This window comes from Oryx dammah, unplaced genomic scaffold (genome assembly GCF_014754425.2).
Source record: "Oryx dammah isolate SB20612 unplaced genomic scaffold, SCBI_Odam_1.1 HiC_scaffold_29, whole genome shotgun sequence".
NCBI lineage: Eukaryota > Metazoa > Chordata > Mammalia > Artiodactyla > Bovidae > Oryx > Oryx dammah.
In genome coordinates, this window is record NW_024070213.1 from 87,174,583 (window position 1) to 87,201,052 (window position 26,470).

The 26,470-nt window shown below is 54.2% G+C and overlaps 1 protein-coding gene across 1 annotated transcript in view; it reads right to left on the reverse strand.

Annotated features, from left to right (window-relative positions):
* Positions 1–690: 690 nt before the first annotated feature.
* The window catches only part of NCKAP5L (NCK associated protein 5 like), a 30,933-nt gene continuing 5,153 nt past the window's right edge, over positions 691–26,470 (reverse strand). Inside the window, exons 2-13 of the mRNA XM_040234024.1 lie at positions 13,823–13,884; positions 12,578–12,736; positions 11,818–11,886; positions 11,681–11,719; positions 10,842–10,961; positions 7,902–8,015; positions 4,193–6,819; positions 3,104–3,266; positions 2,789–2,870; positions 2,176–2,484; positions 1,947–2,089; positions 691–1,636 (exon numbers count right to left, since the gene is read on the reverse strand). Of these exons, the coding sequence (XP_040089958.1) occupies positions 1,424–1,636; positions 1,947–2,089; positions 2,176–2,484; positions 2,789–2,870; positions 3,104–3,266; positions 4,193–6,819; positions 7,902–8,015; positions 10,842–10,961; positions 11,681–11,719; positions 11,818–11,886; positions 12,578–12,688 (3,990 nt within the window). The 5' untranslated portion in view covers positions 12,689–12,736; positions 13,823–13,884 and the 3' untranslated portion in view covers positions 691–1,423. The remainder of the gene's footprint in view (positions 1,637–1,946; positions 2,090–2,175; positions 2,485–2,788; positions 2,871–3,103; positions 3,267–4,192; positions 6,820–7,901; positions 8,016–10,841; positions 10,962–11,680; positions 11,720–11,817; positions 11,887–12,577; positions 12,737–13,822; positions 13,885–26,470) is intronic.

The window sequence follows — 26,470 nt, forward strand, 5'->3', positions numbered from 1 at the left end:
GGGTCCCCTTCAGGTCACTGTCCAACTCTATGCTCAATAGGAAATCCAAGGGCTGGAGGGCCACAACCACCCCCTGGCCTTCTCATATCCCATGGAGAGTCTGAAATAACTCCTAGAAGCCTAGACCCTTCCACACAGCCTCATTCCTGGCCTTCCCATCTTAAAGTAAGAATTTGAGAGCCAGGAGGACTTCTGGTTGAAATCTGAGGGTGAAATAGGGGCAAGAAGATGTGGGGCAAGCCCAGAGGCTGAGGTGCGACTAGAAGGTGGGAAGTCAGAAACCCAGTCGTGCCTCACTTTATGACAACAGGTAGCTGTAGACACTTAACTCTGTTTACCCCTGGACCCCTGAAGCTTACAGTTTATATACCCACCAACCTGGTATGTCCAAGGTTTGAGTGCATGTCCACAGCCACCATCTCCACCTCCCTTTCTGGGGCAGCACAGCCTTCCTCCTGACCAAGCCCTGGGCCAGAAGAATTTCCCCACTGCCAGGTACTATTACAGGTCTAAACAGATCCCTCACTCTTACTTTCTAGGCTGACTCAAGTCAGCAGCCCTGGTAAACTGAACTGCCTCACAAGAGCTCCTGAAGCAGAGCCCTGGAGTCCTGCACCCTGGTGCCCACGAGGTCTCTACTGGCCTGTCCATCCCTGAGTCCTCCCATAGAACAAGCTGAGTCTGGGGTCTGGGTGGGGGGGGTCCTCCACGTTTTATTAGGGATACGGCAGAAGCAGAGGCTGGAAGCAGAGCAGCCGCGTTTTTAACAACAGATAAATTAACCGCAGTGTGGGGATCGGGGTGGGTAGGGGCTGGGTCAGACGCTTTTTTATATATATATATATATATATATATATATATAAAACAACCACCAAAAAAGACAGACAAATGGGCCCCAAAGATATGGGGCAGGAGAGGGCAGCACCATCCAGACAGCGGGGAGGACCAGGGCAGACAGAGAGAGAAGGCAACGTGACCCCTCGCCCCTAAACTCCACCAGCACGGGGCTGCTGAGGCAGGGGAGCCGCCAGGGTGGGCGGAGATGGCACGACCGGTGGGCAGGAAGCCCAGCACCACAAGATGGCTCAGCCTGAAGCGGGAGTGGGGGCCGGGACACAGCGGCCTTGAACCCCCCAGTCCCTCAGAGGAAGAGCCGTACTCTGGGTGAGAGAAAGGACCAAGGGTGGGGTCTCTCCCTGAGCTGAGAGCGGTCATCTCCTCCACAGCAGCAGCAGCAGCGGCGGCGGCGGCGGCGGCGGGCAGTGGGCTGTGCCGGGAACCCCCTTCACCTTCTGGTTCATCTGCCCCCTTGGTCCCTTCAGGGCGGGGCCCCGGGGGCGGGGCTTGAGGAGAGCCGTCCAATCCGTGGTCTCCGCCTCCAGCGCGGGGCGTGGCTGCCGCTGCCACTCAGCCTTGACTGCACTCAGCCCTGACTCCCGCAAGAGGACAGCGAGTCGTAGAGCGAGTCGCTGAGAGACTCAGAGGTCTCCAGCCCCGGGGGTCCCCCGCTGGCCACTCTCCCTTCCTCGCCCACGTCCGATGTGCTAGGGGTGCGGCTACCCCCAAACGCCGGGCCCTGGGGCGCAGGGGCTGGGCGGCTGGGCTCCAGGCTCCGCTTTCCATCCACGGGCAGGGCCTGGGGAAGGAGGGCAGGCTCGGGAGCAAGTACCTCTCACTTCTCACCTCCTAAGAGGCTCTGCCCACCTGAACGGGGCGCTGCAGACGACGGAAACTGGAGGCGCGACTGAGCCAGTCCTACCAAGGTTCCGGAAGGGAGAGAAACCCTTTCCCCAAGACGGGTGTGAAAAGGCAGGGGGGTGGGCTGTCCAGACGGGCATCCAAGGGGCGGGCCGCTGAGCCCTCCTCCCGGACAGGGCGGTACCTCACCCCTCGTCATTCCCCGCTGCCCTCCAGTGCCGCTCTCTTTCCCCTTCCGCCATGCTCACCATGGGGGTCCTGGGCAGCCCCTCCAGTTGTCGGGGTGGGCATAAGAAAGGGTCAGAGGAACCGCTGGCTGCCCTGGCATTGGGGAAGGTCCAGTTCTTGGCCAGCTGGACTGGAGGGGGTGGGCCGGGGTCTTCGCAGGGATCTGTCCGGGGACAAGGGGAAGGTGGGTGGTGGGTGGAGCTCCCAGAAAGGCCCACACCCCCCCCCCCGCCCCGCCCAGGCACTCACCGTCTGGACAGGTCTGATGGCCTCGGTGGCCTGGGGCAGCGGTGAGCAGGGCAGGGAAGGCCGGCATGCTGGGGTGCCTCCCGCTCACCAGCAGCTCCTCTATGCCGGGCACCTCACGCTCCAGTGTGTGGGCACGGCGGGGGACTTTGGTAAGGGGTGGGGGCCGAGCTGGGGGCACCCCGGGTGGGGGCTCCAGCCGTGGTGGCTTGGTCTTCGGAAGATTCTTGCTGGGGGTCCCACTGCTGCCATGGTCTGGGGGTGGAAAGGTCCCAATGCCACTGTCCAGGGTTCGAGTCAAAGAGCCACAGGCTGGGGAGGGGAAGGGAGGGGATGTGAGGCTCAGGTGCCCCAGCCCCTCTGCCTTCCTGCCCCAGCCCAGGCTCCACCCTTGGACACCCTTCTAGCTCCACAGGCTCTCAGTTGTCCCTGCCTGCCCTGCCCCATCTGCCCTAGTCTTGGGAAGAGGACAGGGCAGGTACCCTAAGTGACAGGGAGATATTCCTGTGTAGTCCCAGTGCCCTCTGGGGCTTGGCACCTGCTGTGGTGACAGGAAGGAATAAAGTGAGCAAGGGGTGAGGGGCAGGTCCCAGCCTTGGCCCTTGACCCTGCTGACCTGTGAAGTGTGAGGTGGTCACTGGCTCAGCCAGACTGTCCTCGGAGGGCATCTCTTCTCGCCTCCCTGGCTCGATGCCTGGCTGTATGGGGTACAGGAGACTTCAGAGCCCCTTCTTCCTCCATGCCAATGCCCTCCATCAGGACCCCTGGAGTACGGATCTAAGAGTCCTGGCAACCCGCTAGCCCTCAGAAGGCCCTCTCCCCTCCCCTTTCTCCTTGCAGACCAGAAATACATCCAGCAGCCTTCTGGCTCCAGGGCCTGGCAGGGCCACAAAGCCAGGGCCTCCACCCAGCCCTGGCCCCTGGAACTTACCTTCTCAGGAGGTTTTCCGCAGCCCTGGAGAGGGCCCACCAGGCCATTTCGGGGCCCACAGGCCGGCCAGGGGTTCTTGGGGTCAGAGGACACTGGCTGGAAATCGCCATACTCAGGTCTGGGTTCCCGCCAGCTCTTGGGGGGCAGTTCCTTGCCATCCACCCTAGGGGCAGGCAGTGCAGATCGAAGTGAGGGAGGCCCAGGCCCACCCACACATTCTGGCCTCACTTCCTCCAGTGGGGCTGAGTTTAGAGAAGTACCTACTGCCCCCTGCTCCTGGGGAAGAGCACGTATGCCTGTTGGCTTCCTGCATCAACTCTCCTGACACCAGGAATAGGCCAAGACCCCAGGAGAAACCCAGAGGACCAGCAGGGGCAGGACTGATGGGAGAACGTCTCCATAGCTACCTAGGGTCAAGCCTACAGACCTTTCTGATAATGTCCCCCAGTAGAGAACAAACATGGTCACATCCTAGTCCACATGTGACACACCCTGCCTACTCTAGCTGACCCTGCGTGTACTTGTTATCCAAAGCACTCTGCCTACAGACAGACAAAGCACATTCTGCCTTACCTGGCCCAGACAGAGCAACCCCCTCTCTAAACCACAGCTCCCTTTGCTGAGTCTGTGGCAAGTGCCAAAAGGCAAAAGGGAAGGAAGCCCTCCTTGTTCTATAGGATATAAAACCCCAGAGGGAGAAGACCTGCATTAGCCCATGGCTAGGTACTAGCATTCTTAACTACCCTGGACCCCAGACAGGCTGCCTTACCTGACTCGAGGTGATTCAGGGAAACGTTGACTGGTAACTCTTCTCAAATGAGAAACAATCTCAGCAAGCCAAATGTCAGACAGCCAGGGAAGAAGGGAGCTGGGGCACAAATCCCTAGCTCCTTGTTTGAGGTCCTGACCCCTCCTCTGGGCTGGGCCATTAACCCTCAGAAGATTTGGTGCCATGTCATCTGACCTCCTACACTCCTTGACCTCTGGGAAGGCCCAGTTCCCAGGAAAGGCAGCCCCAATCCCAGAGTGCCTGTGGAGGGCAAAGTGCCCCCAACTACTGAGCCCCTGCCAGCAGGTCCCAGCTCTCACCTGTTGAGAAGCTGCTGCATGAAGGTGTCTGCACCCTGGTACATGCCAACCAGCTGGCCCTGCCCCTGCCCCAGGCCTGCACTGGTCCCTGGTGCTGGGCCCCCGGGCCGAGGCCGGGCCCTGCTGCTTAGGTACGCCTTTTCCTCCTCCAGGGCCCGGCGCAGGTCTTCCGCCTTAGCCATCAGCTTGGAGATGTTGAGACTCTCAGCCTCCAGCTTCCGGGCTTCCATCTTGACCTCCTTCCGGAGCGGGGAGCCCCCGGCCCCTTCCTTGCCCTTGGTGGTCTCTGTGCGGCGATTTAACGCTGGCAACTTGCTCTTCTTAAGGCCAAACCAGCTGGCGATGCTGCTGGTGTTCCGATGCTTGGCCTCGGTGCTGGGGGCCCGCTCCTGGCCCTGGAGCCGCAGCACGTTCTCCTCGATGCCCTTCATCACCTTCTCCTCAATGGCCGAGTGCGGGGCCCGCCCCTCAGGACCTGGGCCTGGGTCTGTAGGGCCAGGTGCTGGGGACATGGGCTGGGCCACAGTGCCACCACAGTCTGCCCAGGGTGGGCCCTTCCCCTTGTCAGGTTTGGGGGGCTCCTTGGTGGCTGGTGGGACCACAGGTCGGGGCACCACCTTGGTGGGCGACTTTGAAGGCAGCTTGGTTGGGCTGCTGTGGGGGCTCTTATTGGGCTTGCCAAGGCTGGGGGCTGAGGTTGGCACTTTGGCAGGGGTGCGGGGTACCTGGGGGCACAGGGCCCCTGCCAGCCGGCTCTTGGCCAGCTCCACTTTGGTGAGGCAGCTCCTTGGTGAGACAGGCTCCAGGTCCACCCGGGCCCCCATGGAGTGGGAAGAGTAGACTCGGGCCCCAGGGTCCCCCAGGAGCCCAGATTCCTGTTGCTTCAGGCTGCTTGTGCCTAAGGCCACTGCCCCCCGCAGGGCCCCCTTAGCTTCTGGCTGCTCAGGGGGCCTGGAAGTAGGGGGTGCTGTGTCTCCAGTGCTCTCCCCTGACTTCCCTGCTCCCCGGGCTTTCTCAGTGCCAGGTTTGACTGGCACCCCATTCTTTTCTGGGCCCTGAGGCCCCTCGGGGCCAGTCTTCAGTTTCCCCAGGGCTGCCAGTCTGTCCCGCAGAGGCGTGTAGCCAGGATCCCCAGGTCGCCGTCCTGCCCCCTGGCTGGGCTTCTTGGACGAGCTGCCTGGGCCCCTGCGGCCAGGATGGGGAGACTCGGAGCCTGCCTTGTCCGAACTCTTCTCCTGGGTGCCCTCATAGGGGCAGGATTCTGGGTGGCAAGGGCTGGAGGGGATGCCAGGGCTTCTGAGGACCTCAGGGACCCGTGGCACCTCCAGAGTTAGTTGTGGGTAGGTGGGCACCTGCAGAGGAGATGGAGGTGGCTCTGGGGAAGGCCCCCTAAAGGTGTTCCGGGAAAGGTCCAGAATGTTCTCGTAGCAAGGAGACACCGTGGGTCCTGGGGAAAGTGTAGCGGACAAGGCTGGCTGGGGAGGTCTGAGCTGTGCAGAGTCAGGGGTCATGGAGCAGGGTGAAGGGCTGGTGGGCAGGCCCTGTGCCCCCTCTGGGGACAGCTCTCCTCCGCCCAGACCCTTGCGGGCCAGCAGTGGGGAGGGGCTGCCGTCTGAGCCACTGTTCCGACAGGGTATTCGGGAATTCCGGGGAAGCTGGGGGCTAAGCTGGGGGCCTCCTGGGCTGGGGACCTTCTCTGAGGCTGGAGGCAGCTTTAGAAATTTGAGACCTCTGGCTGGAGAGGGCAGAAGGGGTCCTTGGGCTTCCCCAGGAGAAGGGGGGCCAATTTGGAGCTTGCTTTTCACCTGAGATGAAGAGTGGGGGTGGCCAGGCTGTGAGCCCAGGGGGGTGTCCCCTGCGCCCATGAGCATGCTGAGGAAGGGGAGAGACCCCGGGCCCTCTGAGGTAGCACCAAAGCCTGGCCTGTGGGCCTCTGGGGCACCCCCAACCCAAGCTGACTTGGGGAGGCCTTTGGACTTGGACAGTTGTGGGGGCCCCTGGTCTGGGGAGGATGGCTGCCTGGGACCCGGGTGGTCCCCGCTGAGTGGGCAAGCAGCCCCGGCCAAAAAGGCCTGTAGGTAAGACTCTGTGTCTTCAAGGAGCTGGCCCAGGTTCAACTGCTTGCGGGCCAGGGCACCTAGCAGGGTGTCCGGGCTGGGGGCCTCGTTGGGGTCACCGGCCTCATCAGAAGAGGAGGAGGAGCTACTGCCTGGCACACAGGGTGGCCCAGAACCAGTGCCCTGGGCCTGTGGGGAGCCCCTACCAGGGCCCCAGGGCCGCCCAGCACCCTCCTCCTCCCCCGGACCCCCTAAGAGACGCTCCCAGTGCAGCAGGCCTCCTAGGCTGCCAGGACCTAGTAGCAGGTAGGGGGCCCAGGGAGAGGGTTCAGGCTGAGGCGGGCCACACAGCTCGCCATTGATGGGTTCCGGGGAGCCAGGACCCTCGCCTGGAGGCTGCCAGGGGGTAGCAGGTGAGCACAGAAGCAAGGGGTCCGTCTCTTCCAGGGCTCTCAGCACCTCCAGGATCTGCGCTTTCTTTCGAAGGAATGGGGAGAGAGCATCCAGCGCTGGGGGTGGGGCGGCCGGGGGTCCTGGGCCTCCTGACCGCAGCTGCTGCTCCCAGCACACCTTGGGGGACAAATGGCATGAGGAGGAAACCATGTGCAGGCCTGGGCCCCAAGCTGGCATAACTGAGCTGGCATAAGCTGAGCTGGCCTGGTTTGTCTGTGTCCCCAAAAGGAACTGATGGCTTCTGGAATGTGCTGGAAAGTTTCCTCAAGAGTTTGAGTCCTGGTTACCCCAGCTGTCCTTCCTGGCACACTTAGGGGGCACCTATCTTCCTTCCTGGTTATCTCAGCGTTACCTCCTACCATTATGGGTCAGGAAGGCTGACCATCTATACCCCTGATATCTCTGTTTGCCCCAGGGGAGGGAGACCCATCCATTTTTTCAGGTTTTGGAAAGAATACAGACTCAAGAAGGGGATATGATGTGGCCAAGTCCTCAGTCAGTTGCTACAGGCAAGCCCAGGCCTTGTCAGGTCAGACAGCTGTCCTGCTGAGCTGATTCCCGGGGAGAAGCAGACGGAATGACTCCACTGTGAACCTTTTCCTGCTTCTCCCTGGCCCCTTTTCAGGCCTGGTCCAGTCTGGTACAGTGGTTAACTACGTGGACTCCTGAGCCAGACTGTGTGGGTTCAAGACCCAGGTCTATTGCTTAACTAGTTATAAGACTTTCAGCAAGTCATTTAATCTCTAAGCTTCACTGTATCATCTGTAAAATAAGATGGTGATTGTGTTTAAATCTCATAAAATAAGATAAATGGAACCAGATAAAAAAAAGAATGAATGAATTGGGCTTGGATAAATAAATACGTGTAGGATTATAAATGTATGCCAAAAATTACCAAAAAAGAGAAAGATAAATGAGATCCAGGTGTCCGGCACAGTGCCTGGCACAGAGTAAGAGCTCAGAAGTGTTGAGGCTGACTGCAGTACTGACACGTTTACTCACAAGGCCAGCAGTTAGGGGTGGGGATCTGTTTTTCTTGGTACGAGGCTGACAGCTGAGGGCTCACACCCAGCCTGGATGAGAATCTGTGTGCCCGGAAGCAGTCCTTCCCCTGAGACTTGTTAGGAACCAGTCGTGGAGCATCAGCTGACGAGCCCAGTGCCAGCAGAACCGCAGACCATGGAGCCCAGCCCTCCTACCTCTCTCCGCCCAGCGCAGCGCCCCACAGGCAGCGAGGTGGCCGGTCCCTCGGCGGAGCTCAGGGAGGGCGAGGCCGGTGGCTCTGAAGGCGGCTGGAGTGGGGCGAGCGGGATCTACAGGGGAGAGGTGAGGTTAGCACAGATGCTGTCAGCCCAGGGCCCTGTGCCCTCAGGGAGCTAAGGCTTCCTATCCAGGGGCAGGGGAACATCCTTCCCTGCTCCTTCAGTGACGTCTCCTGGCCCAAGGTGAGGCTTTCACCACTTGGGTCAGAGGTACCTTGGGAGACCCCAGCACAGGTAGACTGAAGAAATGCAAGCTCAGGAGGTGGGACCAGGCAGGGGCCTCTGGAGAAAGAAGAGCGCCCCGGAGGTTGCAGGGCAGTGGCAGGCCTAACCCAGCTGTCCGCTGGGCCTCCAAGATCCTCTGCTTTTCTGTGGAGCCTCCTCCCTGAGTACAGAAAGGGTGAGCCTCGAGGCCCATTTCTTTTCTGACCGCCTGTGGCCCAGCCTCCACAGGAATGGCTGAGACTAACGGAAGCGGTGGTGTTTACTGGGTCCTGGAATAGAGATGGTGGCAGTCACTACTTCCATCTCCCCTGAATGGCCTCCGCTCGGAGGATTACCAAAGTTGTACTTAATCACAGATCACTTCTCTCTCGTTCCTCTTCTCTTAGGCACCTTGATGAGACACAAGTCCGCTTCAACTCTCCCCCGTCTCTTGCACTCCACAGCGGTTAAGTCCTGTCTCTGTGGTGTCTCTGCCTCCCCTCCGGCCTAGCCATCCGCAGTGGCTCGTTTGGCACGCCATCCTCACATCTCTGGCCTGAAAGCTGCTCAGCATTTCAGTCTCCCTCACCTGACCGTGTGGCTTTCCAATCTTTTTTGTCTAAAGCATCTCTGTGCTCACAGCCTCCTCTGCCAGCCTCCACTGACATGTCTGAACTCTTCGGTCGGCATTATAGCCAGACCTACCGGTTCTTCCCTGACACCGTCCGCAGCTTTGTCTCACTTCCTCTTTACACAACCTTTGCTCAAGTCTGGCTGAACAGCTCTCTGCTCCTTAGGGTCCCCTGCTCTGTTCCTCCCACAGGGCACCCCTTCTCCCAGACCCCTTCTAAATCTCCTGTCCACCAGGAATTCCCTGGTGGTCCACGGTTAGGACTCTGCTTTCACTGCTGAGGGTGTATGGGTTCAATCCCTGGTCAGGGAACTAAAATCCCACAAGTGTCATGGTGCAGTCAAAAAATAAAGAATAAAACAAAACTAGAATAAAAAAGTAAGCATCTCCCATCATCAGGGTACAGTCACCTCCTCAGGGCACTCTCTTTAGCCCATCTCGGATGGCCTCTCCCCCTCCCTGGGCTTTTGGTCAGCACCATCACCCTCTGCAGCCCTGCCTTAGTGTCCAGAAGCCCCAGCTCTCTCCAATTCCATGTGTGTTGGCAAAGGCACTGCTTCCAGTAAGAGCTTAATTAACATTCATTCAATGGAGCTTCCATCCTAGCAAAGCACAACTTGGTAATAACATTAATAATGATAACTAGCTGCTAATCATTGACTACTACAGGTCAAGCACTAGATATTCTCTCATTTCACCCTCATGACACCCTGCAATATAGGTATTTTTATGCCCATTTATAAAGGAAAAAAACCTATGATTTGTATGGTTAAATAATCTACCCAAGGTCACACAGCTAAGAATTAGCTAAGTTAGGGACCGAACCCAAGTTTATCTGAGGCCAAGGTTCGTGCTCTTTCCATTATGTCATGTTACTTCTGGGAAGATAAATCTATGGTCCCAAACCCCAAAATTCATTAAAAAATCTCCAATTCGAATCCCAGAATTCATTTACTAAAACACAAACGATTTCAGGATGATCTACGCCTCTGTTATTGTCAGTCACTGAGAAGAGTGTGGACAGGGTGAGCTCGGCTGGTGTGATCTGGCCTCCAGGTCAGCCCATGGCAGGGCCAGGACAGGACACAGGAAGCTGCAGAGTCTCTGCAGCTCAGACACCCGTGTCTGCACCGGCCTGGGGAGACAGGCTTCATCTGCCAGAGGTCAGGCTTCCCAGGGAGCTGAGGGCATCCTGCTCAGGGTTTGGGGGGCCAATGGCCACCTGGTTTGTATCCCAGACATATAAATTTAGACACAAACACACACAAGGTGTTTCTCTTCCTGGCAAGTCAGGGTAGGTTGGGGGCGTGCTGGCTGACCTCAGAACCCACTGTGCACCTTGGGTACGTGGAGCTGCTCCTGATTCCCCACAGGCACACCACATCCTTGGGGCTTCCAGACAGAGTGGACCCCATGTTACATGTTAACTGAGCCCAGGGTTCACTACCACTAGCCTCTTGCTTCTCCCGGGATAAGGCAGGTGTCAGGGCTGGAAGCAGCGATGAGTGTCTGTGGACAAGACTAGGTTAGCGGGTGGGCAGATGCAGCCAGGCATGCGCAGAGTCATCCGGGTGAAGGGCCTTTCCTAACCTCTCCATGACACCAAGCACTGGGTGCCTTACACCCGGCCCCACCCCTGCCCCTGGCCAAGAAGGGGAAAGGCAGTGGCCAAAGGGGCCTCGTGGGAGCTAGCTTGAAATGACTGCATTTTCAGCATCCACCCATCTCTCTACTCAGGGCGGAGGAAGCAAGGACTTTCTCTGTCAACAAAAAGGGACACCAACTGGCTGGGTGGGCAGCATCTGGGAAGTTGGGGACAGCCAAGCTTAAGAGGTCTTAGAAGTTTCCCCTCACCTAAGGCTCAGATCTATCAGGTGAGGTGGGCCTGCCCTGGAAGGCCACAGTGCCCAGAATGGAGGCCAATGACTGACAACCTGCTTCTGTAGGTGTTTGGGAGAAGAGGGGGAGATGATGACAACAGGGCTGAGTTGGGAGGTAGGAGGCTGAGATGTGAGGAAGGAGGGGGAATCGCATGTGCCCACCTGAGGGAGGGAGCCCGCTGTCAGCTGCAGTTTCTGCTGAAACAGGGCGCTCAGCATCTGGTTCTGCCTTTCCAGGTCAAATACCCTCTTCTTCAGCTTGATGCACTCCTCTCGCAGGTCCTGCCGCCCCCAGGAGGCGCAAGAAGGCAAGGCGGTGAGGAGAGGGAGAGTGGTGTGAGCACTGTCGCTTTATCAGAGCAGTGGGCACTCCTGCTGGGCATGGCGCTTCTCTTGCAACCTCCTATGAAGGAGGTGAGCCTGCCTATATTTATGGCTCTCGCATCTTCTGGGGATGGTAAATTTTCTAAAGTTTACCACTCCTGGTCGGAAGTAATTCCATTCCTTTTGGCAACTTTCTCATCTGTGGAGCCAATCCTCTGCCTCTTAGAAACCACACATCAAAAAAGGGCTCATGCAAGGCAGAGGAAGACTTGGGGGTCAGAGTAGCCCACATGTCAAGGAATTACCCACAGTACTTGAGTCAATATTTAGATGTCACCTTATGGTCACAACATCAACGCTGCCATCAGGGCTATAGTGATCTGGAGAAACTAGCTGGGGCCTGGATAATGGAAGGATTCAAGCCCAAATCAAAGTTACTATCGCTTGGAGACCTGGCCTTACCTAGCGTGGCCCCGGCTCCAGGTCAAACAGTATGGACTGTCCAAGATAAAGGGGACCCTGCTGGAGAGCCAAGAGGCCATTTCCACCTTCCTTGATCCCCTAGCTGAGCAGGCTCAGGGGTCCCCAGGAAAGACCTCCCCTGCTGTGCCCGGGGCCTCCTCCCAGGGCATCTGGGCTCAGGTCAGGGGGTATGAATGTCTCCTGTGGCCTTTTACCTTTTGGTTCAGCAGTGCCTGCACCACGTGGTTGGCAACCTGGGGAGAGAAAGGCAGAGCTGAGGAAAAGCTGAGTCTCTGCCTGGAGCCTGGAGCCGACAAGCTGTGCTCCCCACAGGCGGCATCAGCCCACCCACCTCGTCCAGACAGCGCTCGTAGGTCTCCCGCTGACTTTCGTTGGCTTGGGCGAGTGCTGAGTTCTCTGCCTGCAGGGAGGAGGAGGAAGGTAAATGGGAGGCCAAGCGATCATTCTTCCCAGGGCAGGTTCCTCTTGGGAAGGAGAGGCAAGGAGTCCAGTAGCTCTCTCCCTGCCCCAGCTCTTGGCTCCGGGGTGATTCTGTCAGGGGCGAGCACATAGAGACCCAGGGCATCCAGAAGGCAGAGCTGAGATGGCTGGTCCTTTGTTACCCCGACTTCAGTCCATGAGGCTGGAGGGGCTGGGGAGATCCAGTGGCCAGGAGGACCAAGGTGGGAGGTGCTAAACGTTACCCTTATTTCCCTGGGGAGAAGGCAGAGGAGGCTGGAGGGAGGAGAACAGGGTCTAGGAACGTGGTAAGAAGCCTAGTTCATGGATCCGTGCCCTGGTCCCTCAATGCCTGAGACTTTTCCTCCTGTGGCCTCTGTGGCCACCCCTTTCCTACAGCTGGGGCATGAAAGTGGGGTAAAGAAGGGAGATATCTGGGGGTTAGTACAGCCCCACCCTTGTGCACGCCTCTTGTCCTGAGCTGGCATGAAGGCTGGAGAGCTAAGAGTAAGGAAAGGGCGTCTCAGAGGGGCCTGCTAAAGAAACGTTCAGCTCTGCTCCAGCCTGGAAAAGCAGGCTGAGAGGAAGGTTGCCCCGCACCTCCAAACCCACCCAAGCTTGCAGGGCTCCGGCCAGCCTGCCCCACACCCCACCTCCAGCTCCCGCAGCCGGTGCAGGAGCTCCTGGCAGGTGCCCGGCTCCGCGCTGCCATCACCACCTTCTCCTGGGTTCCGGTTTCCAGGGCTCCCGGCCGACTGGTCCATGGCCTCCGATATCAGGCCCTGGGGGTAAGTGAGAGAAGCCCCGGCAGGCTATTCCAGGGCACAGGGAGGCGAGCGGAGGAGGAGGCGGACAGAGACAGAACTTGTCAGTATCTCCGGAGTTGGCATCCGTGTGATCCCTGTGCCTTGGACACTGTAACAACTTGGAGTCAGGCTCAGATTCTTGCTCATGGGACAGACACATGGACATGCTCTTCCATCTCAAGAACAGAGACCATTGTTTTTATAAACTCTTATGACTGCCCTTGCCCTCTTACAGATTACACAGACACTGGCCAAGAGCCAAGAAACCTGAGTTCTCTGCCGAGGTCGGTCTCAAACTGACACTCTGTATCTTCTTGGCAGAGCGGGAGGTGGCCTGCAAGCCTCCAAGCCTCCCTGCTCCGGGCGAGGCCCCAGCAGACCAGCTTCTGTGAGCACTGGGCCCTTTGCAGGGGTCTCTTGATACCCATCCCCATTCCACTTTTCCAGCTCCTTCCTACTCATTTTCCAGGGCCCCCACTCCAAGGCTGAGTCAGGTACTCCTCCAGCTCGGCTCTGAAAATGTCCCCCCAGACTGTCAGCTCTGAGAGGGCAGGGACACTGTCTTCATTTCACTGACTAGATACCCGATGTGATACCTGGTGTGGAAGAGACCAACTGATGGCTGAACAGGCTAGTCTGTCATTGCCTGAACACAACAGAGCCAGGTCTCTGACCTGTATCACATTATGTGATCCCGGCTCCCTCCCCACTCCGAACTGTTGCCATAGGGACTGGCTTTCCTTGACTAGTCTTCATCTTCCATTTGAGTTTTAATTTTTCAGGTAGAGGAAAGTACTCCTTTCCTTCCTCTGTACAAATAGTGTCAAAATTTCCAGTAAATGGGAAACCCTCCCTAATGCAAAAGGGTAGGGGCCCTTAGTCTACCACCAACTACTTGCCTCCCTGACCCCCTGAAGCTCCCACAAAAGGGGCTTAGCGCTTTTGGACCAAGGAAGAGGAGCCCTCAGCAGCTCACCTACCAGGCATCTGAATGCTTTTTCCTCCCTCCCCTGTGGGGCAGAGGCTGCCTCACCCAACCCAGCCCTCCTCCAGTCCCCACCACCAGCACACCCAAGTTCCAAAGCCCCTCACCTGTCTCTGCCTCCTCACCCAGGCTGGCACACTCACGCACGCAGCCAGAATGGTCACCTTGCCTGAGGAGACACAGAGGGAGACACGGTCAGCCATGCATTTAGTGGCTTCCTACTGCCTGGCATCCTGGACCAGAGGGATAAACAAGCCAGAGAAAATCCTGCCCGTATGAAGCTTCCATTCAACTGTGACCGGCAGGTAGTACCAGAGATAAACCAATGAACCAACATCAGGTCCTGAGAAGGCGCTGAAGGTGACAGCGAGGCAGAGACCTGCCTGCGTGAATGGGCAGATGAAATCCTGGAATGGGAAAAGCATTCCAGGCAGAGGAAAGAGGCAGTGCAAATGGCCCCAGCTCTCAGCCAGAGGGGAACGAACAGCAACCCAGCATACGTCATCTTCTTTCATTCTCACGACCACAAAGGGGGTCAAGTGCTATTATCGACACATATTTGAGATGCGGAAACCGAGGCAAAGGAAGCTACACCTGCATCCTCGGAGTGTATCCTGCGCGTTGGGATGTTTTCTTGTGTCATGGATCACATCTGATTCTCCTTTCAACCTCGTAAGGAGGGTGACGGGGGGAGGTGCCAGCCTGCTCTGAAGCAAGCTCCAGAGACAAAGGATGCTGCCCACACCATATGGCTGGTTCACAGAGCACAGCGGGCAGGCCTGGGCCCCCTTCCTATGCAGCCTCTCTGTACATCCTTGTCCTCTGTGCTCTGTGCACTTAGTCTCTGTATTCCTGGAGCTTTGCAATCAGACAGACCCGGGTTAGACGCTGACTCAGCAAAATCAGTTTCCTCATCCCTAACATGGGGATAATACCTAGTCCAAAGGGCTGTTGGAGCAGGAAGTGAGATAATACACGGAGAGAGTCTTGCATGGACTCTGATAAATGAAGACTTTTCACTCTGGCAGTTCACCTATAAGCAGACCCTAAGTCCCAGGTCCCTCTTCCTGGGGGTCTTTAAAGGAGGGGCTCCTGAAGGTCTGAAGTGTTGCCCCTCTGCCCTGCCTGTAGGGGCTTCCTCCTCTCCGACCCCTTCCCTGGCAGCCCTCCAGCCCTCACTCTCTTCCACCTGATACTCTAGAAAGAGAAAGGGAGAGAAGAGGAGAAGGCTTCTTTCTGGGTGGGGGTGGAGTAGGGAGGGAGAAAAAACAAGCCTGTGCACAACAATGGGAAGGGGGCTTCTGAAAACTAGAGAAAAAGGAAAAACTGTGCAATGCTTGTTTTTGATACTCCACCACAATCTAAAGTCCTTTGTTATTTTAACACCATAAAAATGTATTGAGTTATAACTTTGTTTGCTCATAACATTATCACGCTTGCTATATTTAGAAATGGACAGACCTCAAAAGAAATGAAAAAAATTCAGGAAAAAGCCTCCTTCCCACATACACAAACAGGGGTTAAAACCAAAACAGGCCTTGGAGAACCAGTTCCAGCCCACCCCGCGTCACTCATCCGTGGGCCACCATCCTCTTGCCAGGCAGGGGCTCCCCCGGCTCTAGGAGAGGCCTGTCCCCACAGGTCACCAGCATCCCCTCAACCTCCTCATCACTTACGTCCCCAGTGGACACCTCCAGAAATAGAGGGGCAGGGGCAGGGAAGGGAGTGCTTGGGAGGGTGAGAAAAAAATAGGAGGATGAAGGAGGGGAGTGGGATGAACAGGGCTGTGTCCGGAGGCCACAAAAGGGAAAGATAAAGTGGTAGAAACCTCCAGTCTTTGTTTTCACACAACTACAGAAACCAAACTAAGGGTGAAGGTGGTTTAGGAGGGTATCTTTTGCTAAAATAAATAAACGAATGAATGAAAAAGCATCCAGGTCAGGCATGAGGCCTGTGTATGTGTTGAGGAGGGTGGGGACCCAACACGCCAACCACCACCACCCTCGGATCTGAGCCCGGGGAATCCCAAGGCAGGGCGGCTTGAGTCCCACTGTGGCCTGGGGGAGACCCTCCAAGGGACAAGCCACGGGAGCGCACAGCTCAAGGGTGTCAGTGTCCGGGTCCGAGCAGGGCCTGGGAGAGGCTCCAGACATGTCGGCTGAAGGCAGGCTGTGACTCAGCCCCACTCTGGGGAGAAGTTCTCTGCCCTCAGCCCAAGTGGTCTGGCCAGCTCCGGACGCTGGGCCTTCTGTGCATCTGCACGGCCACAAGATGAGGGCAGGAAGCTGTCAGCCCGGATCGTTGAGTCACTCGGAAGAGGCCTGCATTTAAACTTGGCGCTGGGGAGGTGCATGCTGTGAGTCTGGGCTCAAGATCCCTAGACTGAAAGCTTGCATCTTTAGCCTCCTCTGGGGAAAATTACGACCCAGAGCAATAATACCACCTCTAGCTCCCAAACTGAGCCCAGTTAGGAATTTGGCCCTTCAGAGTCTGACGTTTCGAACCAAATCTCTTGCGGAGAGCAACAAAAACAAAAAACAAACAATCCAGGTCAGTTCCCCAGTGGTTTTCCCTGCAGGGTCAGTGGGGTCCCCTCCCCAGGGCCAAGCACCCCCCGTCCACCCTCAGGCCCCACAACTGCTACTCACGGCTTCTATGCTCAGCCGCACCTGGAGCCCAGGAAAACCCCTGGCCTGGGTTTTTCGGGGTGGCCCTGCTTTCAAGCATTCTTCTGGGGGCCCCACAACATATCCCGGGCGTCTGATGTGGGTCTGGAACACAGGACGCTGGCCCAGCTGAGTAGGGATGGAGCTGCAGCGGGTGGGAGCTTGAACTTGAATGGGGAGGCTCTCCCGCCAGAACTGCCAACGGGCAACCCCGCCCTCCACAAAGGCCTGATTCAGAGGGAGGTGACCTCAGTGCTGAGGGGAGGGAGGGAGAGGAAGAGCAGGGCCTCTCTGGCCCTCCTTCAGAAGAGACTGCGAAGCGGGATCAGCTGCTCAGGGGTTCTCTGGGTAGCCCAGGGAAGGGGCAGGTGCGCCTAGTGACTGAGCGAACCTGGGTGGTCGCTCATCTCTTCAGCCTGGTCAGGCATGTTGGGCAACCCTGCAAAAAGGCTGTCCTGGCCTTTCAGGCAGCCAGATCAAGGAGGGGGAGCCTGCAGCTCCCAACCCCTCTCCAGCCAGGGCACAGGCAAGAAGACCCCCCTCTGTAGTCTCAGAGTCCAGGCTTGGGAGGAAGGGGCCAGAGAGATGGCAGCAAGCCGGTCCTCTAGGCTTCCTCACCCTGGCCCTTAGCCAAGGCCTCCGGGCCCTGATGAGCCCCTCACTGACCAGCTGTTCCCCCCTGGAGTCCTCTAGGGGAAAAGAGCCAGGGGCCAGGGGGTGGGGGAGGGGTGGGCAGCTGTGGGAAGGCAGAGACGGAGTTGGCTTTACTAACAGGATCCTCCGTGTAATCCAAGCGTTTCCCCCTCTGCTCCCCCCATCCCCCAGCTGCTTTCTGGAATCCCTGTCACACCCAGGAGTCTACTTGTAAACAGCAACTTCTTCACCCACAGCAACACTCCTTTCCAGACAAGATCTGCCCTGGGTTGAGGGTAGGAAGAAAAAAAAACAAAATGAGGACTGAGGCCCCGGGGGCATTCCTGGTCTGAGAGTGGCTCCTTCCTCTGGCCTAAAGCATCTCTCTGCCCCAAGGATTCCCACTGGTCTCCCCTACCCCCTCACTCAGGGCCAGAGGCAAACAAGAATTTCCTTCCCTCCTCCTGACAACTGGCCCCAGGACACAATAGCCCTTCTGAGGGGCAAGTGTCCATGGGGAAGGGGCCCACTGCACCCCTCCTCCAACTTCCTCCTCACAGGCACTCCAAGAACCTCCAGAGCATGGTGGAGGTTCTTTCAAACCGACAGTAGGTCAGCCAGGGCAGGAGGAAGGGCAGTGGTGTTGCGAGCCCAGAAGGCTTATAGATGTTGATACCCTTTGTCTCTCCTCCCCAGATCCTTTCTGTTCCCTGTTCACAGCATCACCCAACAACAAAAGCAGCCGCTGAGGGTGGGGAGGGAAGGGGCTCCAACAGACTCAATGGGTTTATTTATAGAGCCACAAGCCAGGGGCTCTGCAGCCAAGATGCCTAGCCCCACTCCCAAAAGTCCAACAGGCCCATCCTGGCTGGGCCAAGGGAACTGGAAAAAGCCTCAGGCCAGATGGTTTGGCTTATAGTCCCAACAGTGCAATTTATTTGCTGTGTGACTTTAGGCAGATCACTCCATTTCTCAAGGATTAGTTCTTTCACGCCAAGTGGAGGTTGTTCTAGAACAGTGGTTCTCAAAGTGAGGTCCTGGGATCCTGAGGCCTTTCAAGGAATACACAGGGTCAAAACTATTTTCACAATATCTCTAAGACATGATTTGCCTTTTTAACTCTCTTTGTCTCATATAGGCAGTGACATTTTCCAGAGAGTACAAGATAACTGATAGCATGACAGACTGAATTCAGAAGCAGATATGAGAATCCAGCTGCCTCCAATTAAGTCAGACACGACAGATTTACAAAAATGAAGAACAATGTCATTCTTTTCACTATTTTTTGTTTTGGAAAATAGATAATTATTTCTCATAAAATATTAACATGGGTTATTGTTACCTTAAAATGAATTAAATATTCAAGACTCTCAGTTCTAATTTATATGACAGTGAATGTCAGTAGGTACAATCCATGTGAACCAAAGCTCTTTGGGGGGTCTTCAGTTTTTAAGAGTGCAGTGAGGTCCTTAGACTCAATAGCTTGAAAAGAATCACTTTTCTTAGAACAATGTTATCCAGGAGATCTTTTCGTGATGATGAAAATGTTAATTCTGTGCTGTTTAATAAACATGGTAGCCACCAGCCACATATGGCTACTGAGCATTTGAAATGTGGCTAGTCCAATGGAGGAACAGAATTTTAAATTTAAAAAGCCATATGCAGCTGGTGGCGACTATACTGGACAGGGAAGTTAGAAGATCCCTGGGTCTCTTGACTTTAGCATTCAAGGTCAATGCTTCTTTCCAGTCCAGAGGCTACCAGTAAGGAAGGACAGGCCTGGATACTCCTGTCCCCAGGCTTTAGCTCACATTATTTCTCACTCTCTCTTCACTAAAGGAAGGCCATCTAAGCCACATGGGCAGTCTTGCTAGCCCTCTTACCGAGGCTTAGAGTTGCTCTCTTATCCTCTGCAACAACTACTTCACACCTTCGCCAATCACCTCATACTTCTGGTCTACCATCTTCCCTTGTTTCCCAGAGGATTGGCCATCAGAGGGGAAACCCCTCAAACCTCCTGCCACCACCCTCCCATCCTCTGTCCCTCCTCTCCTCCTGTTACAGCAGAGGGGCTGCTCTTTCCCCCAGCAAGGCCAGGACTTCCTGTCCCAGACCCTTCTCAACTTCAGGGTCTACTTCCGGAACGGATCTTTCTCATCTACCTTCACAAATTCTCAGGTACTTTCATCTTAAAAGTGATTTCCCCTTGACGTTTTTCCAGACACTGCCCTCTTTTGCCTTTCACAGCCAAACTTCTTAAAAAAAAAAAAAAGAAGCCATCCTTCCTTCTCATTCTTTCCTCAACCTGGTCCAACTTCAGTAATTGCCACAAGGCTAAATCCTATAGCATATTCAGTCTCCACTGCCTTCTCAGGTGCCTCTCTGGTGGGTACTTCCTGCTGGACTGTTTTTTAAAGCTTAGAGACATAGTTCAACTCACACACAACTCACAATTCAGGGGTTTGTACCATAATCACAGATATATATATATATATAGATCATGACCATAGTCAATTTGAGAACATTTTCATTACCTCTTAGATACCATACCCTCATGCCCAAACCTAAGAAACCACTAACCTATCTTCTGTCTCTACAGCTTCCCCGTTCTGGACATTTCGTATGAAGGGAATCATATAACAGGTGGACTTCTATGACCGGCTTCTTGCACTCTGCATGTTTTCAAGGTTCATCCCTGTTGAAGCATGTATCAGTATGACATTCCTCTTTATGGCCAAATAATATTCCACGGGATGACTACGCCACAGTTTATCTATTCAGCCACTAATGGACATTTGAGCTGTTTCCACTGTTTGGCTATTATGCACAAAGCTGCCCTAAGCACTGCTGTGATAGTTCCACACGGATGAGAGCTTTCATGGGTATACACCGAGGAGTGGGACGGCTGAGTCATACGGTGACTTTAAGTTTAAATTTTTGAAGAACTGCCAGCCTGTTTCCCAAAGTGGATGCATCATTTTAGAGTCCCATCAACAGTGTGATGGGACGTGCAATTTCTCCATGTCCTCACCACTCGTTATTGTCTGATTAATGGCAACCCACTCCAGTACTCTTGCCTAGAAAATCCCATGGATGGAGGAGCCTGGTGTCCGTGGGGTCGCAAAGAGTTGGACACGACTGAGCAACTTCACCTTAGTAAATGTGAAGTGATATTTCATTATGGTTTTGATTTCTGTTTCTTTGACTGATGACGAGCATCTTTTCAAGGGCTTTTATTGGCCACTTGCATGTCTTCCATGGAGAAAAGCCTATTCAGACCCTTTGCCTGTTGTTTAATTGCGGTATGTGTCTTTTTTGCCATCGAGTTGTCAGAATTCTTTATATATTCCGAACACAGGCCCCTTATCAGATATATAATTTGCAAATATTTTCTCCTATTCTGTGGTTGTCTTTTCACTGCCTTGATGGTAACCACTTCCTCCTGGACAACTGTTCCCTCGTCTACCACATTTCTCTCTTTGCAGCCATCTTCCACCTCCTCTTCTGTTATTTATCTGTGAGAATATGTGTGTATACTCTGTTAGCATTTTCCTGATGGCTGAGAGGTAAAGAATCTGCCTGTCAATGCAGGAGATGCGGGTTTGATCCCTGGGTCAGGAGGATCCCCTGGAGGAGGGAATGGCAACCCGCTCTAGTCCTCTTGCCTGGAAAATCCCATGGCCAGAGGAGTCTGGCAGGCTACAGTCCATGGGGTCACAAAGAGTCAGACACAAGTTGGTGACTGAGCACACGTGTACCCTTTAAAAAAAAGGAACAGGAGTTCCCCTGGTGGCTCAGTGGTAAGGAAGCTCCCTGCTGATGCAGAAGACACAGGTTCGATCCTAGGTCTGGGAAGGTCCCACATGCCTCGGAGGAACTAAGTCTGTGCACCACAATTACTGAGCTGGTGCTTTAGAGCCTGTGAACCACAACTACTGAAGACCACGAGCCCTAGAACCTGTGCTCTGCAGCAAGAGAAGCCCCTGCAGTAAGAAGCCCGAGCCAGCCACGAAGAGCAGACCCGCTCGCAGCAACTAGAGAAAGCCAGAGCGAAGCAACAAAGACCCACCGTAGCCAGAAACGAATGTGTGTGCTAAGTCTCTCCAGCTCTGTCAGACTCTTTGCAGCCTCACAGACTGTAGCCCACCAGGCTCCTCTGTCCACAGGGATTCTCCAGGCAAGAAACTAGAGTGGGCTGCTGTGCCCTCCTCCAGACGATCTTCTTGACCCAGGGATCGAACTCGAGTCTATTAAGCCTCCTACACTGGCAGGCAGGTTAGTTACCATTAGCACCACCTAGGAAGCCCTAAAGAAATAAATAAGACTTAAAAACAAAACAAAACAGACTTTATTTGGATCTTATGAGTTTTTCCACTGATGTCCTTTCTACTGGTATTCTATCCCAAGACCCAGTACAGGATCCCACATTGTGATTAATCACCATGACTCCTTAGTTTCCTATGATAGAAGACAGTTCCTCAGTCCTTGTCTTTTATTACCTTGACACTTTGGAAGGAAACTGTATTTTGGAGAATATTCCTTAATATGAGTTGGTTTGATGTTTTCTCCAATGAGATTGGGGTTATGGATTCTAGGAAACAATATTACAGAGGTGATGTGACCTTCGCAGCACATGCTATCGGGGGTACGTATACATGATGCTGAGAGGTCTTCTTACTAACGATGTTAAACTTTGATCACTTGGTTAGGTGGCATCTATCAGTGGGCTTTGCATCATAACAAGACTATTTTTCTTTTGTAATTAATAAACATTTAGGCAAGGGCAACCCTTTGTGACCATGCAAAATCCTATTTCTGCTTAAACTTTCACCCACTAATTTTAGGATTCATCAGTGGAACTCGCCTGCAGCAATTACTATTGAGCTCTAAAGATAATTCTTGATTTCTCTCATTCCTTGTAATTTATTAATTAGAAGTTTTCTGTAAGGAAAAGCTGTCTCTTCACTCCCATTTATTTACTTAATTACATATTTGTATCAGTATGGACTCACAGTATGCATTATTGTATTCTTTGGATTATAATCTTAATATTATCATTACCACTTACTTTTACTGCTTAAATGCCAGCTTTGGCCATTCTTTCAGGTTGGTTCCTGTGTCCTTTCAATATGCTTTCATCAAAAAAAACCAAACTGGGCCTTTCCTGGAGGTCCACTGGCTAAGAATCTGCCTTCCAATGCATGGGATGCAGGTTTGATCCCTGGTCAGGGAACTAAGACGCTGCAGGGAACTAAGCCTGCGCACCATAACTACTGAGGCCATGCAGCACAACTAGAGAAGCTTGCAGTCCACAACAAACAGGCCTCGTAGCCCCCAAAGACAATATTTTTAACATTTGCTTACTTTCTGGTACAGAAGATGTCCCAGGCTTATCTTGCATTTTCCCCGCCACAATCTCTTTTTCTAGCAGAGCAATCTTCTTTCTAAAACTGTAAATCTGATTGTGTCCCTTTCACGTCAAATCTTCCCATTACCTCCTAGCTTTGGGGACAGATGAAAGCACTCAACGCGGCCCGGGAAGCCCTGACCTGGGCTGGCCCCGAGCAACATTCTTCTGAAAAGCTGTCCTGGGCTGACGAGGCCCCCACTGATCTCTCATCTTCAAGTGCCTCCTGCAGGATCAGTATTTCAAACTGCAATGCATCCTGTTCTCCAGTACTCCTCTGTGAAAGGGCAACTTCCATGCTGTTAGAAGGGGAGCTCCTTGAGGAGGGACCCTGCTTACACTGAGACTTCTGTCCTCCCCGCCACTTCCTGCCACTGAGGCCCTGAATTTGGTGATCTCCTTTCAAGACCAGAAAGAAGGGACAGGTGAGGATTCATCGTGTTTCCTTAAAGACGTCCAGTGACCCTGCCCCCCTGCCAAGTGCTTCTGAAAGGCTCATATGACAAAACACACGGCAAAGTAAGAGAGGACATTTTCAGATTTGCCCCAGACACTGATATGACCTCTGCCAAGCTCTCAACCTTTGCCCAGGTCTCAGCGATGCCCTCTGAAAAAGGGACTCATCTATCCATTCTGCAGACTCGGAGGTACAATGCTGGGTACTGGGGGGCAATTTAGAGATGGGTCCCCTCTTCTCAGACTTCCTGGAGCTTTCAGACTAGTAGGGGATGTAAGCCATGCAGGTAGATAGCTGTACTATGAAGGAGGTTCCATAAGAGAAGTCTTTGTGGAGAACTTTAAGAGAAATATTAGGTTGGAGCTGGAACAGTTTTTCAGAATTGGAGGTATCTAGTGAACTTAGCCTTTATAAACAGACAGGGTTTAGGTACAAGAAAAAGGGAAGGGGGTCATTCCAGGCAGCAGGAGGCAGAAATCTCTGGGTGTGCATGGAAACAGTGACTCAGTGCAGCTGGACTGAAGGGCGTTTGAAGGTGAGTGTTTCCTGCTCCCCTGGTCCATGCTAGTTACTAACTCCTCTCCTATCCCCTGACCGAATAGGATAGTCAGCATCTTTTCAACAACCTGGATGTAACCAGAGGCATATGCTGGGTCCCCCAGGAGGAACCAAGGCAGAGAGGCTCCTGGAGATGACAGAAGAGCTGACAACTGGAACTTCGGTGATCTGCTCTCAGACCCGAGAAAAAAGGGCCTGGAAGGCCACACAGCCTGTTGGTGCTCATGCTGCACAGCAGGCCCTGAAGAGATAGGCATATACTCTGCTAGCCCCCAAGCCCGGCCCCTAGCGCTCACACCCGCAAGCCCCATATCCTAGCTTCTTTCTTCAAAGGGAACAGCCACCGGCCAATCAAGTGCCTTCCACACCCAGGCAGCTTTAGTGTCAACTCAGTGGGTGCCATCTGGCCAGGGCCCATGGGTGACCTCCTAAGCTGCCAGCTCAGCTCAGGGAGAAGTAGCTCTGTTCACCCACAGGCCCCGCTCATCCATGCCCATAAATACAAGCCAGGCTTCCTGGATTCTGATCTGGCTCAGGCATACTGCATGACCCAAGGTGAAGCCTAGAACCACCTCGACTCAGTTTTCTTATCTGTAAAATGGGGTGAGCTCTCTCTGACTCCTCTCTTCCCACAGGGCACAGAAGAGAAGGATAAAGTCACGCATGGAAATGGACTGCAGCTGAGAGGTCCCCTTGTGTGGGGTGGGGATATGTGTGGGTGAGGAGCTTGGTAAGACCGTTAGGGAGAAACCCTTGGCTTTGATGCTGCCCTCCTCCTATGGGCCCCGTGGGCTTCCCAGGAAAGCAAGGCGGGTGAGAGGAAGGGACAGCAAAGCCAAGAGCTTGAGCTTCCTTCTAGCCCTGGGGACAGGAAGTGAGGTGCCGTCTGCAGAGGAAGTGAGAGGCAAACACCCCCCAACTTCCCCTCAGCCTGAAGTGGAAAGGAAGGCTCTAGCTTCAGGAGCTCACAGCCCCAGAGCTGGGGAAACTGAAGGTGATGGAGTGGAGGGGGCAGGTAGGAGGCATTTTGACACCATCTGCCAAGAAAAGATGGTCTCTTGTCTGAGACACAGTATAACTTAAGGGGTCCCGAACAGTCCACAGATTGGGGTAGTGGGGAGAGGAGCACAACCAAAGTCAAGTTGAAAAACCCAGCTTTCCAGGTCACATGGGACCATTTCTGCAGCGTTGGTCCCAGACCCCTGCCCCAGCTCTGTGCTATGCCATATGCCTGCCCCCAATATACACACATCCCACCGCACACCAAGGTGGATAGGGCCTCTGACTATCTGGTCTGACAATACTTGTCCTTTCTTTGCAGCCTCCATCACAGCTTTAATTCTATAACTGCTTAATTTTTGATTAACATGGACTTCTGGGATCCCCACTGTACCCCCCGAGTCTGGCATCACACTGAACACCTAGTAAGAGCTGCCTGGAGCTTGAGCATTCCTGAGAGGCTGGTTTTGGCAGCTGAGTGAAGTCTGGTATACAAAGGTAAATGAACCCTGCTCCTGGCCTGGGGTTGACTGGGGGACCCTGAGGTGGGTGCTAACACACAGAAATCAGAGACCCAATATGGTGGCAGAAGAAAATGCTCTACAAACAAATATTGCCAACAGGTAACAGATGAAAATAGTACACACTACATGCTATCTTTGGGTAAAGGGGGAAAAAAGGATATTCATATTTGGTTTTGTATTAAAAGATGGGGGATATGTAAGAAATTAATGGGACTTCCCTGGTGGTCCAGAATCTGCCTGCCAAGGCAGGGGACACAGGTTCGATTTCTGGCCCAAAAAACTAATATCCCACATGCTGTGGGGCAACGAAGCCGTGCGCCACAACTACTGAAGCCACGTGCCGCAACTACTGAAGCCTGCACGCTCCAGAGCCTACCAGCCACAAGAGAAACCACTGCAACTAGAGAAAAGCCCTCGCAGCAACAAAAGCCCAGAACAACCGAAAAGAAACAGAGAAAGTAAGAAGTGATCATCTATGGGGGGAGATGACACAGTGGTAAAGAATCCGCCTGCCAGTGCAGGAGACTCAAGAGACCCAGGTTTGACCCCTGGGTCAGGAAGATCTCCTAGAGAAGGAAATGGCAACCCACTCCAGTATTCCTGCCTGGAGAATTACAAGGACAGAGGAGCCTGGTGAGCTACAGTCCACGGGGTTACAAAGAGTTGGATGTGATTCAGCATGCACACCACCACATGGAGGAAGAAGAGGGTGGAGGTTGGAGTGAGATTTCTCAATACATGCCTTTTTGTAAAATTTTGATTTGGGGACTTTGTAAAAAAAAAATCTAGTGAAAAAAGAATATAAACTTAAAAAAACTGTTACAAGGAATAAACACTTGACCACGTGATTTTTTTTTTTTACCATGTGATTTCTAATGCCCCTCCCATGTAGGGCCACCTATTCTCTTCTCATGTTAGGATGTAAGGACCAGGCCCCAGGGACGAGGGAGGGGTGAAGAGGTCTCCACAGGGGAGTGTGGGGTCTGGCCAAGGCACACCAGTCTCTTCTCTCCCCTTTCTTCCCAGCAGTGTCTCCCCAAGTCTGGGGAGAGGCCCTCCCAGCCGTCGGCTGTCGTGTGCCTTGGTAGCAACAAACTATTCAGAAGTTAAATTAGGGCCACTTTCGCCTAGCTAAGAGCTGGGTTCATTCTCATTCCTGGGAAAGGGGTAAGGTTGGCCAAGGGCAGAGGTAGGAGTTTGGGCAAGGGGAATGTTTGGGGCAGTTGGGGGTAAAGTGGGGTAAAGGGCTCCTGAAAGTGCCTAGGGCTTCCGAGGGCAAGTTCTGGGGGTGTCTCAACAGATCCTCATACAAAAGGGCCAATTACAGCCCCCACATCAAGCCAGCTGGGGATGAAATGAATCAGCCCCTGGGAACTGCGGCTGCCGAGGACTCCAGCGCCACACCCCAGGAGTTACAGGGCCCCTCACATTCTCTTCTAGGAAAGACCTCACCACTCTTACCCAGAGGGTCTGCAGGGAAGGACTACTTCACGCCCTGCATTAAAGTGAGA